The sequence below is a fragment of the Gekko japonicus genome, unplaced genomic scaffold (genome assembly GCF_001447785.1).
Source record: "Gekko japonicus isolate JY-2015 unplaced genomic scaffold, Gekko_japonicus_V1.1 scaffold145, whole genome shotgun sequence".
NCBI classification, from domain to species: Eukaryota; Metazoa; Chordata; class Lepidosauria; order Squamata; family Gekkonidae; genus Gekko; species Gekko japonicus.
Window position 1 is genome coordinate 858,551 of NW_015173678.1, and position 15,294 is coordinate 873,844.

At 45.3% G+C, this 15,294-nt stretch overlaps 1 protein-coding gene across 1 annotated transcript in view; it reads left to right on the forward strand.

Annotated features, from left to right (window-relative positions):
- Nucleotides 1-15,294, forward strand: part of SEMA3E (semaphorin 3E) — a 94,919-nt gene that overhangs the window by 63,785 nt on the left and 15,840 nt on the right. The window contains exons 12-13 of the mRNA XM_015422977.1: nt 1,148-1,189; nt 8,643-8,809. Of these exons, the coding sequence (XP_015278463.1) occupies nt 1,148-1,189; nt 8,643-8,809 (209 nt within the window). The remainder of the gene's footprint in view (nt 1-1,147; nt 1,190-8,642; nt 8,810-15,294) is intronic.

Below are 15,294 nucleotides of genomic sequence, written 5' to 3' on the forward strand. Positions count from 1 at the left end.
CCTCAGAAGTTTCAATTGGTACACAATGCTGCAGCCAGAGTTTTGACTAAAGTGGGTCATACGGATAATCTAACTCCATTCTTGTTCCATCTACACTGGCTTCCAGTTTGCTTCCAGGCTCAGTTAAAGGGGTTGGCATTTACCTTTAAAGCTCTGTATAGCTTCGGGCCAACATACCTTATGGACTGCCTCCACTGATATGAACCTATCTGTACACCCTGGTCAACTTCAGAGGGCTGGTTTTGGTTGCTCCTGCCATCTGAAGCTCGGAGGGTGGCAACCCAAGAAATGGCCTTCTTTGTTGTGGCACCAGAATTTGCAACTCCTTCCCCAGGGAGATTTCATCTGTCTCCTCTCAGTGTCTTTTGCTACCACATGAAGACTCTTTTCTTTTGTCTGACATATGTTCAATAACAGTTACTGGCCTTCCTTCTAGTGTTCTTTATATGTTTTAATTGAATTATTTTATATTTTTAACTTTATTTTAAGTGCTCAAATATTTTAGTGTTTGATGCCTTGGGAACCCTAATCAGGTTCTAAACTAAAGTCTAAGGCTGATTTCGCACCAGAAGCTGTGCCGCCGTCGCGCCTACGTTTGCCCCGTTTCCATTGGTCAATTTCCCACTCAAAGCCACGTGGCCGCATTTTGACCCATGGCGTTGCCTGATTTTCCCCAACGGCTTCGTGATCCTCGAAAAACAGGATCACAAAGCCGCGGGGAAAATCGGGCAAAGCCACGGGTCAAAATGCGGCCACGCGGCTTCGAGTGGGAAATTGAACAATGGAAACAGGGCAAATGTAGGCGCGATGGTGGCACAGCTCCTTGTGCAAAATCAGCCTAAGCCTCTTTTTTTGTGCCAGAAAGGAGGTTTATTGAATATGAAGCAACCAAAGATGAATCTACAGAACAAAGTTTGAGTCCAGTGCCACCTTTAAGACCAACAAAATTTTATTCAAGGTATATATCTGAACAGTGGACAGCCACCAGCATCCTGTGTCAAATGGAGCCTTTGAAAAACCAGAAAGATAGCATTGCACATACCAAAATGTCTCAATATTTGCTAAACAGTTACGCCAGATGCATAGCTATTGTAAGCAGAGGTGGTTTGTATATTAAATTAAAGGAAGGAAATCTCTTTATTTCCAGGTGCCCGTTCCTATTATATCAATTGAAATTTCTTCAAAAAGGGTGAGTACATAGAAGACCTGGGTCTAATAATGGATGTCATTAAAAGTGCAGTTGCCTCTGAATCTTCTCTACAGAAAAATTCACTGAATTTGGAAAGCCCTACTCTGAGAAAACATCTATAGAAAGTGTGAAGAAAGCTACCGGAATGTACACAAGACCAGTAGAACATGTAAAGCATACTTTATATGTACCCAAGGCCTAATACTCATTTCAATCTGTGTCTGTACTGTTCTTCTGTGTAAAAAAGTTTGTCTGCTCATAGAAAATGAGCATCTAAGGGACCAGGGTTCTAGGTTAGCCTTTTCTGTAACATGCTGGCTTGCTGCTTGCAGGGTTTTTTAATATATAGATTAACATTTCAGGATAGGAGAAATGCAATCTCACACCCGCCATAGTCTTAAATAGGGGTGTGCATTTGGCATAAAATGAGCTGAATAAATACCCCCAAAATACCTTATTGGTATTTATCAGGTATATAGCTGACCCTGAAAAAGCCGGTTTTATTCAGCTTCAATTTGGGTGCTTTCAGCTGTACTGAAACCGAGCTGCCAGTCATTTCAGCACTGAGTTTCACTTCCCCTGCTCCAGAGCAGGGGAGAGTAAAATGGAGGGGTTTAATGGCTTCCTCCCGTTTAAACCAATCAGCTGCAGAGCCACTGTGCTATTTGGTTTAAATGGGAGGAAGCCATTTCAGTGCTCCCTTTTGATCCCCTCTGCCCTGGAGGGGGGGAGAAAACGTAGAGGTTTAATGGCTTCTTGTCATGTAAAGGGAGCTTTACAAAGCTGTGCCGTATGCCATTGAACTCTAAGTGGCGAGCAAGCTCACATGGAAGTGAGTGAGCTCACCAGTAGCTGGGAGTTCACTGGGATGCAACTTGGCTTTTGAGTATCCATTATACACTATGGGGAAGCTCCCCATCTTTCCTTATATATAATTGAGTAGTGGGGTGGCACTTTCTGAACATTCCACATGCTCCTAAATCAGTTGGCTTCATGATGTGTCACTCAGAAGCTGTCCCTATCCACTGATTGAGTTGCCTGAGTCCCGTCCACAATGTGCTCCATTAGCCATTGGCCTGTCAGCCACCACTCAAGAGTACTCGCATGCCATTAGCTGGGTGCTGGGTCTGCTTCTCTTCCCTGCCCACTCCAGCCACTGTTCCCTGTCAGAATACGCTCTCTCTCCTGAAGAAGACACTTCGCCTGCTTGGCTTCTCTGTGGGACTAACTTTTCCCTCAGTGGCTGTTGGTAGGCAACCAAGCTTGGTTCTGTCACTAAAAAGACAAAGAAATGAAGCCCTTTCCAGGCCTTTCTGAGGAACTCATTGGGGCCAGTCCTGACTAGGGTTGCCAGCTCCAGGTTAGGAAATTCCTGCTGAGTCCTTCCGCCGCCCCCCAACGCTACCCTCCACAGGATCCACCCCCAAATCTCCAGGTATTTCCCTACTCAGAGCTGGGAACTCTACTTTCCCCTGAGTGCCTGTTGCTAGGCAACCAAGCTTGGTTCTGTCAGTAAAAGGCCCTTTCCACACCTATTTTGGCCTTTGGTAGAAAACTCATTGGGGCCAGTCCTGCCTAGAGTTGCCAGCTCCATGTAGGGAGATTCTGTGTCTAAGGAAGCCAGAGTCTGGGGAGGGGAGAGGCCTCAGCTGAACAGAATGCTATAGAGGCCACCATCCAAAGCAGTTAATTTTCTCCAGGGGGAGAGAGAAATTGTCTGGAGTTCAGTCATGATATCTGGCGATCTTCAGGCTCCACCTGGATGTTGGCTACCCTAGGAATAGCAGTCAGTGCTTCAGAGCAGGGTCTGCTGGACCCAGGTTCTTGCTGCGGAAGCTGACAGAGTGATTTTGGACCAGTCAAAGACTTTCAGCCTAACTTACCTCACAGGGTTGTTGTGCAAGTCAAAAGGGGGAGAAGAGAATGATGTAAGCTGCTTTAGTCCCCATTGCAGAGAAAGACTACTTTTCCTCCTGGGGAACCATTGTTGCCAACTATTGTTCTGGAGATAACTCAGAATTACAACTGCTCTCTAGGAGGGGAGGAAGATGGAAAGCTGAAGTCAGAGGGGCAAATAAAAGTAGGATGATGGTTGGCTGGGGGGGAGATATGGTTGCCAACTCCAGGTTGGGAAATTCCTGGATATTTGAGGGGTGGAGCCTGGAGAGGGTGAGGTTTGTGGAGGGGTGGGACCTCATACAGGTACAATAAGAACATAAGAGACGCCAATGTTGGATCAGGACAAAGGCCCATCCAGTCCAACACTCTGTGTCACACAGTGGCCAGAAATACCAGTGCCATCAAGAGGTCCACCAGTGGGGCCAGGACATTAGAAGCCCTCCCACTGTTGACCTTCCAAGCACCAAGAAGACAGAGCATCACTTGCCCCAGAGCCCCTATCTATACCTTATGGCCACTGATGGACCTCTGCTCCATATGCTTATCTAATTCCCTTTTGAAGCCGTCCATGCTTGTAGCCACCACCACCTCCTGTAGCAGTGAATTCCATGTGTTAATCACTCTTTGGGTGAAGAAGTACTTCCTTTTATCCGTTCTAACCCGACCACTCAGAAATTTCATTGAGTGCCTACAAGTTCTTGTATTGTGAGAAAGGGAGAAAAGTACTTCTTTCTCTACCTGCTCTATCCCATGCATAATCTTATAAACCTCAATCATGTCTCCCCTCAGTCGTCGTTTCTCTAAGTGAAAGAGCCCTAAGCGCTTTAACCTTTCCTCATAGGGAAAGTGTTCCAACCCTTTTATCATTCGAGTTGCCCTTTTCTGCACTTTTTCTAAAGCTATAATATCCTTTTTAAGGTGTGGTGACCAGAACTGCACACAGTATTCCAAATGAGGTCGCGCCATTGATTTATATAGGAGCCTGGAGATCTCCCACAAATCACTGTGTCCCCCAGCCACAGCACATCATTTCCCCTACAGAAAATTTCCCAGCTATTACAACTGATCTCCAGATGACCAAGATCAGTTCTCCTGGAGACAACGGCTGCTTTGGGCAGTGGACTCTATGGCATTATACCCTGCTGAAGTCCCTCCGCACCCCAAACCCTACCCTCCCCAGGCTCTACCCCTCAAAACTACAGGTATTTCCCAACCCAGAATTGGTAACCCTGTAACTGGCTATGGAACCGCTTTCCAGACTCTTGGAATCCAGAAGACATGGCATAAGAGGAGGTGCTTTTCTACCTTAGCTGTCACTGCATAGCCCCAAATCAACATAAGTCAGGGGTGGATGGAACCATACCTGTTACCATGAGGCTGTCCTCCCATACTACCCACTTGGGGCAGCAAAATGACTTGAGACAGCCCTGCCTTATAGCTAAGCAGAAGGAAATAAACATGGCTTGCCTCCCTCTATTTTCCCCTTCCCTCTGCCGCCCCACTAGCCACAGCCGGAACACTCACCTGGAGCTTCCTTCTAGAGCTCGTTGTATTTCTTCCCACAACGGGCCTTACTCCTAGTTAGAAATAAAACTAACAGAACCTGAAAGACAAGTATTACAACAATAAGATGCAACATTAGATTCTGGTGGTGTCTTCATACCACCCAAAAAGAGATTCCTGCCATGAATAGTGCTCACAGAGGCAATACTGGCAGACTAGATATCCTTGCCTCGTTATGGGCAACTGTGAAGACGGCTTGTTCTCTGGTCTCTTTTACTTTCTGAAGTTCCTTCTAAAGGGAAGGATGCATGTGTAGGTTGTGGACCTATGCCTAAAAATACAGGGGTTACTGATCTGTAAAGAACATGGAAGAGATATAGTTCTTGACAGGTCCAAACAGGGACCATGAAATGAAAATCACAGCCACTAATCATAGATTACAAAAACACCTATTAACCTTTAGGATTATTGGTTGTATTTATTTATTTATTTATCAGACTTTTACCCCGCCCTCCCGCCAAGGCAGCTCAGGGCGGTATACGTTTTGAATTGATGAGGACTGTACTGCAGGAGGTTCTTACACAAGCACATCCTTTCCTTATGTAAACTATGGATGACCTGTCTTCTCGAATCACATCGTAAGAGCACTGACCTTAATTTTTCCTGGGGGCTAGGCAAGGATGGTGTTGCTCTAGAGCATCACTATCACAAATAAAACCTAGATTCTCCCTTCTTCAGCAGCCCTCTATATTGATGGTCTGCCAGCTGGAGGAGGTAGCTCTAGCCCAATTATGATGATCTCTGGAGTAAAGGATGTCCCCGTTGCTTGTCTGTAAACCAAGGGGAATGATGGGGTAAATAGGAAATTATTCCTGAGCTGTGACTGTCACTATGAAGAGATGTAATTGGTGATGGAATGGATCATATGATGCATTAATAAGCTGCCACCAATCCTCCAATTCTGTCTCCCATATTCTTAAATTTGATTTCATAAGTTGTCTGATTTCCCTAGTGGAATGACAGATGAATTCCATTGTGGTAGCCAGGTTAATGATGTTGGCTTGAGCGCAAGCCAATGCAACTGAAACATTATGTTGTAGGGACTGGGCTCCCCTAGTAAGGAGAGAGAAGTCCTTTTCTATGAGTTTTTCCCAGGTTATTAGAATGGACCTGATTGAATGCTGAGAATCTGATAAGGAAGTGAGAGATTGGCTGATGGGATCACCCAGCGTAGATACATCTGCAGTGGCACAGGACAGTTTATTAGCCAGGATCTCAATATTTGTGGCATCTGTAAGGGAGATGCCAGTATCGACTGGTGCTATCCAGTCTAATAAATCACACTTTGCTCATGTAGAATGATTGGTGCCCTGCCATAGCTTGATCCATTCCTCCCAGCCTCTATTGCTGAGGAGCAGATAAGGGGCACATTCTGGAAGTCTGAGTGAGCTGGTGATTCCCATCAGACTTATGCAAACTTCTCTCATGGACACCTGTACCTTTTCCTGAATATAATGTTCATTTTGAGTATATTTTCCCATCTTTCCAAATCAAAGCATAGACTAGCAATCAACTTGTTAAAGTTTAGCTTAATATTTCTAGGAATCAATATTCTAAGATAAGCAATGACATCTGGACACCACCAAAGATGTCCATCAGCAAATACACTCCATGGTGTATTCTTTTCCAATGGCATCAACTCAGATTTTATCCAATTAATCAAGTAGCCAGACAAGTTGGATATCAGTTGAAAGTCTGAGAGGATGTCAGGCCCCACCTGGAGGTTGGCAAATCTACCTCTAATACAGCTTGATATCCATGGTTGCCATCAGGAGAGGTATCCAAAATCTTAACAGCTGCATTACAGACAGAAATTCAACAGGTGATACTATCTATCACATACTGGAAAAAGTTTCTCCTGTTTAATTTCTGGCATGAAGCTTTTAAAGGCAAACATTTCAATCTTCACAAGATGCACTCTCACAAGATCAATCAGGCAGACTACCAAGGGTTCTTCTCTAGACAGAACAAATTATATGCATTGAGCAGCACCAAGAGTTGACAACCAGATTAAAAAAAAAAAATAGAACTGTGCGTTAGAATGAAAACTGCTTCAGTTTGAGAATACAAGACAAAGGTTGCCCCTCACAACCTATTTCCCTTCTCTCTGCCTTCCCCCAACACTTTTTTTTGGCAGCTACTTTTTCTTTCGCTTCAAAAGGAGTGAGCATGTCTCTATTTGAACAATAATATGGACTTGCTATTATTTTGCACCTTATTATCTCATATAAAATGAGTTTTCTTTAAATGATGTCTGGAATTTTAAAGATTGGTGCCCATTTTAAAGATTGGTGCCTATTTGTTGTCTGGAAACCCTGTGAAATGTTCAGCTACATTCCCCCCCCATACTCATACATACTGACAAGTTAAAGCTTTCTTAAATGCTTTGGTCCATATTATCACCTGATTAATGAAAATTTCCTGATTAATGAGGAAAAAAGAAACTTCGTGACAAGCAATTGTTGATGCAACTCACTTGAGTTAGTGAATATGAAGATTTGGTATGAATGTGAATATAATTCCCATGAATATGAAGATTCAAGACAGACATAATATATTTTTGAGTTATTAAGTATAATATGCAAGTAGGGACCCAAGAAACCTCCAAGGAGGGGGCCTTCCCCCACCTTGGCTTCCTTCCCTCTTCCCCTTCTTCCCCTTTCTTTTTTTCTTTCTCTAAGCCAAACCCCCTTCTTTTTCTTTCCCTCCTGCCACCAAGCCAAGACCCCCTTTTTCTCTCCCCTGTGCCAATACCCCCTTCTTTCTCTTTCTCTCTCTTCCAACTCAATCCCCCTTCTTTCTCTTTCTCCCCCTCCCCTTTTCCCTATCTTTGAGCCCAACAGTGGCAGTGGTGCCTATGAACTGCTCCAAGCCTGGAGCAGCTCCCAGTGGTGACCAGGTCCAGAGTGACTTCCAGAATCTGCCACTGCCAGCCCTGGAGCCTCTCCTGGCATTCTGTACCACCAAAGCCGGGCCCGGAATGACTCCTGGCATTTTACACTGCTGTGGCCAGGCCTGGAGCAGCTCCTAGAGTTCCTCGCCACTATGGCTGGGCCCAGAGTGGCTCCACAAGAGCAGCAGCAGCCAGGCCCTCAAAGGTAAGTTGGGGAAAATTTAAACCCCCCAATATATTTTTTTTACCTTTTCAGATTTTTCTGCAAACCCAGGGGGTCACCGAAGTTAGCAGAAAAACCTGTTTGGGGTGAGTGTGCCTCCTATCTGTTTAGTTATGTATCCACAGAAAGGGGGCACTTTGGGGAATTAGATATATAGATGTTTCCAGGGTTCCATCACACTCTAATGTTGCTAAGAAATGGTAACCTCTGAGGGGATTATGCAAATGATGTACTGACAGGAGTCAGATCAAATCTCACTTCTGACACAAACTCACTAGGCAGACTTAGGCTAGACACCGTTTTTTCAGCCCCAGCAACATCACCTCTGCAGTGTGGCAGTCATGATCCTGATCTACCTCCTTTAGAGACCTTTCTTGAATTGGGAGAATCATTCCTTTCCCATCTCAAAACTAGCTCACAGCCTGTGCTAGGTGAGATCACTCATCTTCAGCACTGATCCTTTCAGCAGAATTACTTTGTTATGTCCTACAATGACATAGAACTTTAACGTGTGAGTGTGTGTGTTATATAAAACTGTAGAGTGAAGACAACTGCTTTCTTCTATTGAATTGATCATCTATATAGGCAAAGTGTGGGTTGCCAGACTCCAGGTGGAGCTTGGAGATCTCCTGGAATAGACTACAGAGAGCAGTTCCCCAGGAGAAAAATGGTTTCTTTGGTGGGTGGACACTATGGCATCATACCCCACTGAGGCCCCTCCCCTCCCTAAACCTTGCCCTCCCACAGGCACCAATCCCAAATCTCAAGTAATTTTTCAAAACAACAGTGGCAACCATACTTCTGGTAATCAGTGCATATAATAGTGCTGGATCCTTTGAGCGTACTAAAGTACAATGTTGGTCCTTTCCTTTCAGCAACAAATTTATGTTGGTTCTGAGTCAGCCATTGCCCAGCTGAAGTTCCATCAATGTGACATGTACGGAACAGCCTGTGCTGATTGCTGCCTGGCAAGGGATCCTTACTGTGCTTGGGATGGGATTACTTGTTCCAAATACTACCCCACAGGAACACAGACAAAGAGGTGAGAGCCACATCTGGCATTCGAAATCACGCAACAAATGAGTTCCCTAAAAATGATGTCTCTTCCAGACTCGGATGGTTCTGCTAAAGCCAGGTGTGCTATTTCCCCCATGTGTTTAAGCCTCATGACAAAATGAAATGAATAATGTATGTTTAAATGGGGGGAAATGACATTTTGATGACATCCATTGATTCACTTGAAGTGATGTAGGTATTGAAACTCTGTGATTCTATTATTTATTTATCATATGGCAGAATTACATACAGCAAGCATGATTGTCTCCATGTTTGTACTGTAGTCAGGACGTCTTAACGACTGTCTGCCAGCCGAAAAGTTCTAGCTCTTTAGCATTATCCAGGGTGCACCATGAGGAAGCAGAGTAGAATTACTCTGTGGTGATCTGACTGTAGAAGAAAGGAGATCATACATTGGGAGCAAGTATAAGGTCTCAGAGCATGCCCTTCACCTACCTTCAAACCTAAAGTGACAGATGCCTCAGTGAATCACGCACTAGCTGAAGAGGTCCCATTGTGTCCCACCCAGCTGGCTCTCTGATGTCCTTCTTGTGTCCATGACTTCTCCTCTGCTTCTTCTCTTCCTATGGCTGGTGAAAGTACAGGGTGCATAGTTATCTTTCCCCAGAGGTTGAGGCAGCTGTTAATGGCTGAGCCAGCAGGCAGGAGCAAGACTGACATGGCTGGCCTTCAGCTCTGGCACTTATGAAGGTGAACTTCAAGCACATCTGAGCTTTCTTCTGCTTTCAGCCCAAGATGCATTCAAAGAGAAGATCTGGTTGTGAGTCACTATGGCACACTGACTAGAGTGGAAGTGTTGGAGTACCAGCTTCAAACCCCACTGAGCTACTAAATGTACTGCAAAATGCCTTGAGAAAGTTGGCTTTTCAGCCTAGCCTGCATCATAAGATTGTTATGAAGAGAAAGGTTTGCTCTGCTCCTTGGGAAAAGGGCAGGTTTCATAAGCAGGAAGCACAAACACAGAGGATTTTGGGAGCATTGCCCAAAGAGGGAACCATTTATAATTGGCCTTTTGCATTACTTATTCCTCACTATTGCCCCTGAAGAGAGTTGCTTTCAATGACAAGGTGGCAGGCCTCATTCTAATGGCACGTGCACTGTGAGCCCTGAATTCCATTACAGTCATATAAACCTACATGTGGCTTTGCTGGATCCATCCATCTGATGCAGCCCTTGATCTCCAACACTGATCTGCCAAATGCCCTTGGGAACCTCACAAGCAGGGTACAGTAGAGTAGGCCTAGTTAAATTGATTTTTCCAAATGCATAGAGTGTGTTTCTTTTTTCCAGCAATGTTTGTTGCTTGCTTGCTTCATTTACACCCCATCTTTCTCCCCAGTGGGAACCCAAAGCAGCTGACATCATTCTCCTGTCCTCCATTTTAACTTCACAACAACCCTGTGACATATGTTAGGCTAAGAGCATGTGACTGGGCCCAAGGTCACCCAGCAAGCTTCCTACACAACACTTTAACCACTACACCACACTGGCTGTCTTTCCAGCTGACTAGAAAGAATTAGAAGTAGGCTGTTATTAAAATAGCGTAGGCCATGGTCACACGGGAGGTTTTGGGCTGGAAGAGAGACGGATCGGGGGTGCAGCAAATGGGCGCGAGCACACTGCAACATATGGGAATCAGCATGCACCCGTCCCCAATCTGTCCCTTCCGCCCTAAAACCTGCTGCAAAAAAAAACCCAAGTAAAAGGTAGCACCAACCTGGAACGGCGCAGCAAGTGTGGCCGTGAGATCGCCGGCACGCCCGTCTGCAGGAGCAATCGAGGCTCCCAGCCAAACTGTGCACGTGCACACATGTGCAGTTCTGCTGCCTCGCTCTCCCTGCAGTGGCTTCCCCCCGGCATCTGATCGTGCCGGGGAGCAACTGCGTGGCGGCTTAGGGGATCTATCTGATCCCGCCACCGCGTGTCTCTTTTGGTGCGGCTTTAAAAAGCCCCACTTCCGCCGTTCTTATTTTCCATTGTGTGGCAGGGGCCATAATATACCTTCCATATAGTCATGACAGGGTCTAGAATTTTGCACTGAAATGCTATATATTTATCAATAAAACCATCCCTTTTCCTGCTAATTAATCATACCCAGAGCATTTGTAAACTATGATGCCAGTCAGATTCCAAGTTTGGATTTTTGAACAATTAAGGGTTTTATGCAGAGGCAGGGATGAGGACGGATGAATAGGGTGTTTCGGTGTGCTTTTTATACATGCCTATAGAAAAGAAGAAATTGATCCAAGGCCAAATTGCAAGGCAATAAACTAGGAATGATAGAGATCATGCCTTAGATTAATCCTGCCTGCTGCCGCTTCTGCAGAAATAGTTCAGTTAAGAAGAGCCAGTTCGGTTGGAGTGCCAGACTAGGACTGGGGAGACCTGGTTTATGTCGCTGTTCTGCAGTGATGCTCACTTGGGCCAGAATTGCTGCTCAGTCCCTACTCCCTACTTCATGGGCCTTTCTGGAGGAAGGGAGATATTATTATTTTTTTAATGAACGAGGCAGTTCTACAAAGCAAATGTGGTCAGGGTTATCAGAAACTCTCATTTGATGAGAAGAAGGCTACCTCTATCCCCATACCTCTATATTTAGGCAATAGAGGGTCCCTGCCACACGGCAGAAAAAAACACGGGCAAAGTGCGGCTAATCAGAGCCGCACCAAAAGAAACACATGGCAGCGGGATCACACAGATCCCCTGAGCCGCTGCGCTGTTGCTCCCCGACATGATTAGATGCCGGGGAGGAAGCCACCAACCGGGGACCGAGGCAGCCGGCTGCGCATGCGTGCACATGCACAGTTCGGCCAGGAGCCTTGGATGCGCCGGCAGAAGGACACGCTGGCAATCCCACGGCCGCGCTTGCCGCAGCCTTTCTGGTAAGTCCACCTCTAGGGGTGGTTCTTGTTTGCAGCTGGTTTTTGGCCTGAAGGGCCAGATCGGGGACGGGTGCGTGCCGCTTCCCAGATGTTGTGGTGAGATCGCGCCCGTTTGCTGCGCCCCCGATCCGTCCCTCTCCCGGCCCAAAACCTTCCGTGTGACCAGGGCCGAAGTTGTCTTATTTCAGTTGGAATCTTGCCCTATAGCATATCTAGCATCAGAATTACTAGGACATGATAGAAAGTCCTTGTGGCCACCACAAGGCATTTGTATTTGCCAGTGTAATTCGAGTTCTGTGCCTCCCAGACACATTCTAATTACATTTGTAACATGTAGGGAGAAGTGGCCCTCCCCCGGTGTCATTTTCCTGTTCTGAAATGGCCCTGGGGAGTTGCTGTTTGCTCTGTTGGGGGAACGTGTGTGAAAAATAGCAAAAAAGAGAGACCTCTGCAAGAAACTACAAAAGGTACTGAGTACCAGAGGTCACAAAACCAAAGGGGAAAAGCAATTGTCCTTGATTGTGTAAAAAAAGCAATATATACAGTGTGAACAATCCGTATATACAGGGCAAACGATCCCAGTAAAGTGTAACAATCACTAAATGTCCCAATAATACAGACATTGTAAACAATCCCAGGGAAATACAACAGTTTCTGAATCAGTAAAGTATAACAGTTTCTGACTGCCCTGATAACAAATGACTTTAACAAATGAATTGATGGTCTCCCAGCTAATTAAGACACTGTTTCAGTATCTTCTTCAGGACTCAGATCTTTAAGAGGCAGAAACCAAATGGAAAAGCATCTCATATTACACTGGGCCTGCGATCACACGCTCCTTTAGATCTGACATAGGTGCGAATGCCTGACGGATCCAAAGGGAGTGATCAGACAGCAACATCTGGGAAGCGTCCTGCAGTCATCAGCAACCCGTGCTGCTTCGCCATGGAAGTGGAGTTAAAACACACCGGGGAATGTCCGATAGTAAATGGGTTGCTACGGGCCACGGAAGGACTTTCCCCTGTCTGATCACTTAAGCACGCTCTCATGCCATCAGGATGGTCTGATCAGGCCATCCCGACTCTGTGCCATTGTTTTTTTCTCTCTTCACAGTATGCACATCATCGCATACTCCATAGGGGGCCCTCAGTGTGGAGGTGCGAATCCTCATTTATGCGCAAAGGAAACAAACGGCAAAATAAAAGCCGCACCTGCAGTTGTGTTTGATCACAAAACTTTGAAGCTGCGGGCTTCAAAGGGATGTGTGATCTCACAAGTGCATGTCAAATTCCTTCAAAGGAAATAGCCTCGCTTCCCCTCCGCTTCAACTGGCATGTGTGACCGCAGCCAAAGACAGTTAAATCCAAATGATCAAAATGATCAAAACGAACAAAAATTTGAGAACACGTGGTCAAGGTTTTATAAGTGGATGGAAGTACACAATAAATAAACCATATGGACATACAACCGAATCAGAATGTGAACTATATTTGTCGTTACGAACAAAGTTTTATTCAAATTTACATGGTGTGGAAAAATTAAGAAGCAAAATATATAATTAGATATTGTATGAGGTAATTTAACAGAAAAAATAACATGCTAAATGTAATCTTTAATTTATATGGATGTATGTTTGTTTGTTTTTGTTGGTCTTGTATAAAACATAAACAACTCAAACAGATAAGCAGTAGGAAAAATGATTTATGGTGAGAACGTGTTTCACGTGCCGTGCCCCATATGGACCTGAGTGAAACTGTTCATCTGAGCTGCATGGGCACAGTTCACATCCATTTCACTATTAGCAACTCACAGAGTTGTTTCAGCATGTCAAATAGTACAGGGAGAAGAATGAAGCTGCTTTTCCCCATACACCAGCATCATGATCAGAATCAGGCTTGCATGCATCTGGGAGACAGAGAACTGCCGTTAGACATCTGATACAAAGCCCTCATGTTGGCCTCAGGGACTTTGTATCATGTGATTCAGACTTTAATCCACCCCTGTGTTACCAGGGCTTGGGTAGACCAAATCCTCTGAGCAGATGTATTTCTGAGTTTTCGTGTGAATATCGTGGCTCTGGCTCCAACATCAGCACTAACTTAATGACTAACAGCCTGGCAAGAACCCGGATTATGGTGGTAGTTGACCACCTGGATGTTGAGAGAAGGCTGCCATCTTTTATTAATATTTATGTTCCTTAAAACCTAAATTTTATTTTCTGTGGTTTTAATCTAACTTCTGTGTTTTAACGTATCTTGTTGTTTTAATATTTATATATATTATGTAAGCTGCCCAGAGCCTGCCACAGCAGAGAGGGCAGGATACAAATAAAATAAAATAAAATAAATAAGAATAGCTGGACAGCTAGACTTTACTCCACATGGCCAGTGTTGCCATACAGATCTATAAAGCTACTGCCCTTCCTGTTACGTGTCCACAGGATATTGAATAGGGCCAACGTTTTAGCCAGAATGCCTCCTAGAAACGAAGGAAAGATTTGATTGGACTTTGTTTCAGCACAATATTGTGTTTAACTGTGGGAGGTGAACCATGCATTTTAAAAGCTCTTCTGTACTTGATGTCACATTCCCTGAACATCACTCAGACAAATCCTCCCAACAGAATACCTTCAGATTATTCATGTGCCTAAAGCAAACAGAGGCCCCGGTCACACGGGGGAAATTGACGCTGCCAAAGCGCGGCTTTTTAGAGCCACACCAAAAGAGACACGCAGCGGCAGGATCAGACAAACCCCCTGAGCCGCCGCGCCGTTGCTCCCCGGCACGATCAGGTGCCGGGGGGGGGGAACCACGGGAGGGAGAGCAAGGGAGTCGGCTGTGCATGTGTGCGCATGCATAGTTCGGCTGGGAACCTTGAATGCTCCTGAAGACAGGCATGCCAGCGATCCCATGGCTGCACTTGCTGCGGCGTTTCAGGTTGTACTACTATTTCCTAGGGGTTTTTTTAATGCGCGTTTTCGGCCTGAAGGGACGGATCGGGGACAGGTGCGCGCCGCTTCCCAGATGTTGTGGTGTGATCGCACCCATTTGCTGCACCCCCGAACTGTCTCTCTTGCGGGCCAAAACATCCCATGTGTCCGGGGCCAGAAATTGGCATTCACACATACAAGTGATTAAAAATATATATTGCCCCATATGGATCTGAGCAAATAAGAATTCTTCCCAGAGGTGTGTGCATTAATTGGGTTTTTGTTTTTATTGCCCAGTAGATGTTCATCTAATCATATAAAAATCCCGCTCATGTAGTAGCAACCTAGCAAGCCAAATAACAAGAACTCCAACACTTTTTCATGCCTCTGCTGCTTTCCACACTTCTTTGCCTGGGAAGAAAATGTACACTGACTAGTAGTTATCCTGAAATCAGGGAAGATATTTTTATTTAGTACTTAAGAAGGCGTGTGGAAGGTCTCCTCTGCTTTTTGCTTAAGTTAACTTGTCTGTTCTTCTCTGCAGAACAGGACCAGCTCAGGGTGGGTTACAGGATCGGCTGTGTGGCTTTCTCAAGAACTATACCTGGGAAGAGAGGGGGATTCTGATGCAAGAAAAAT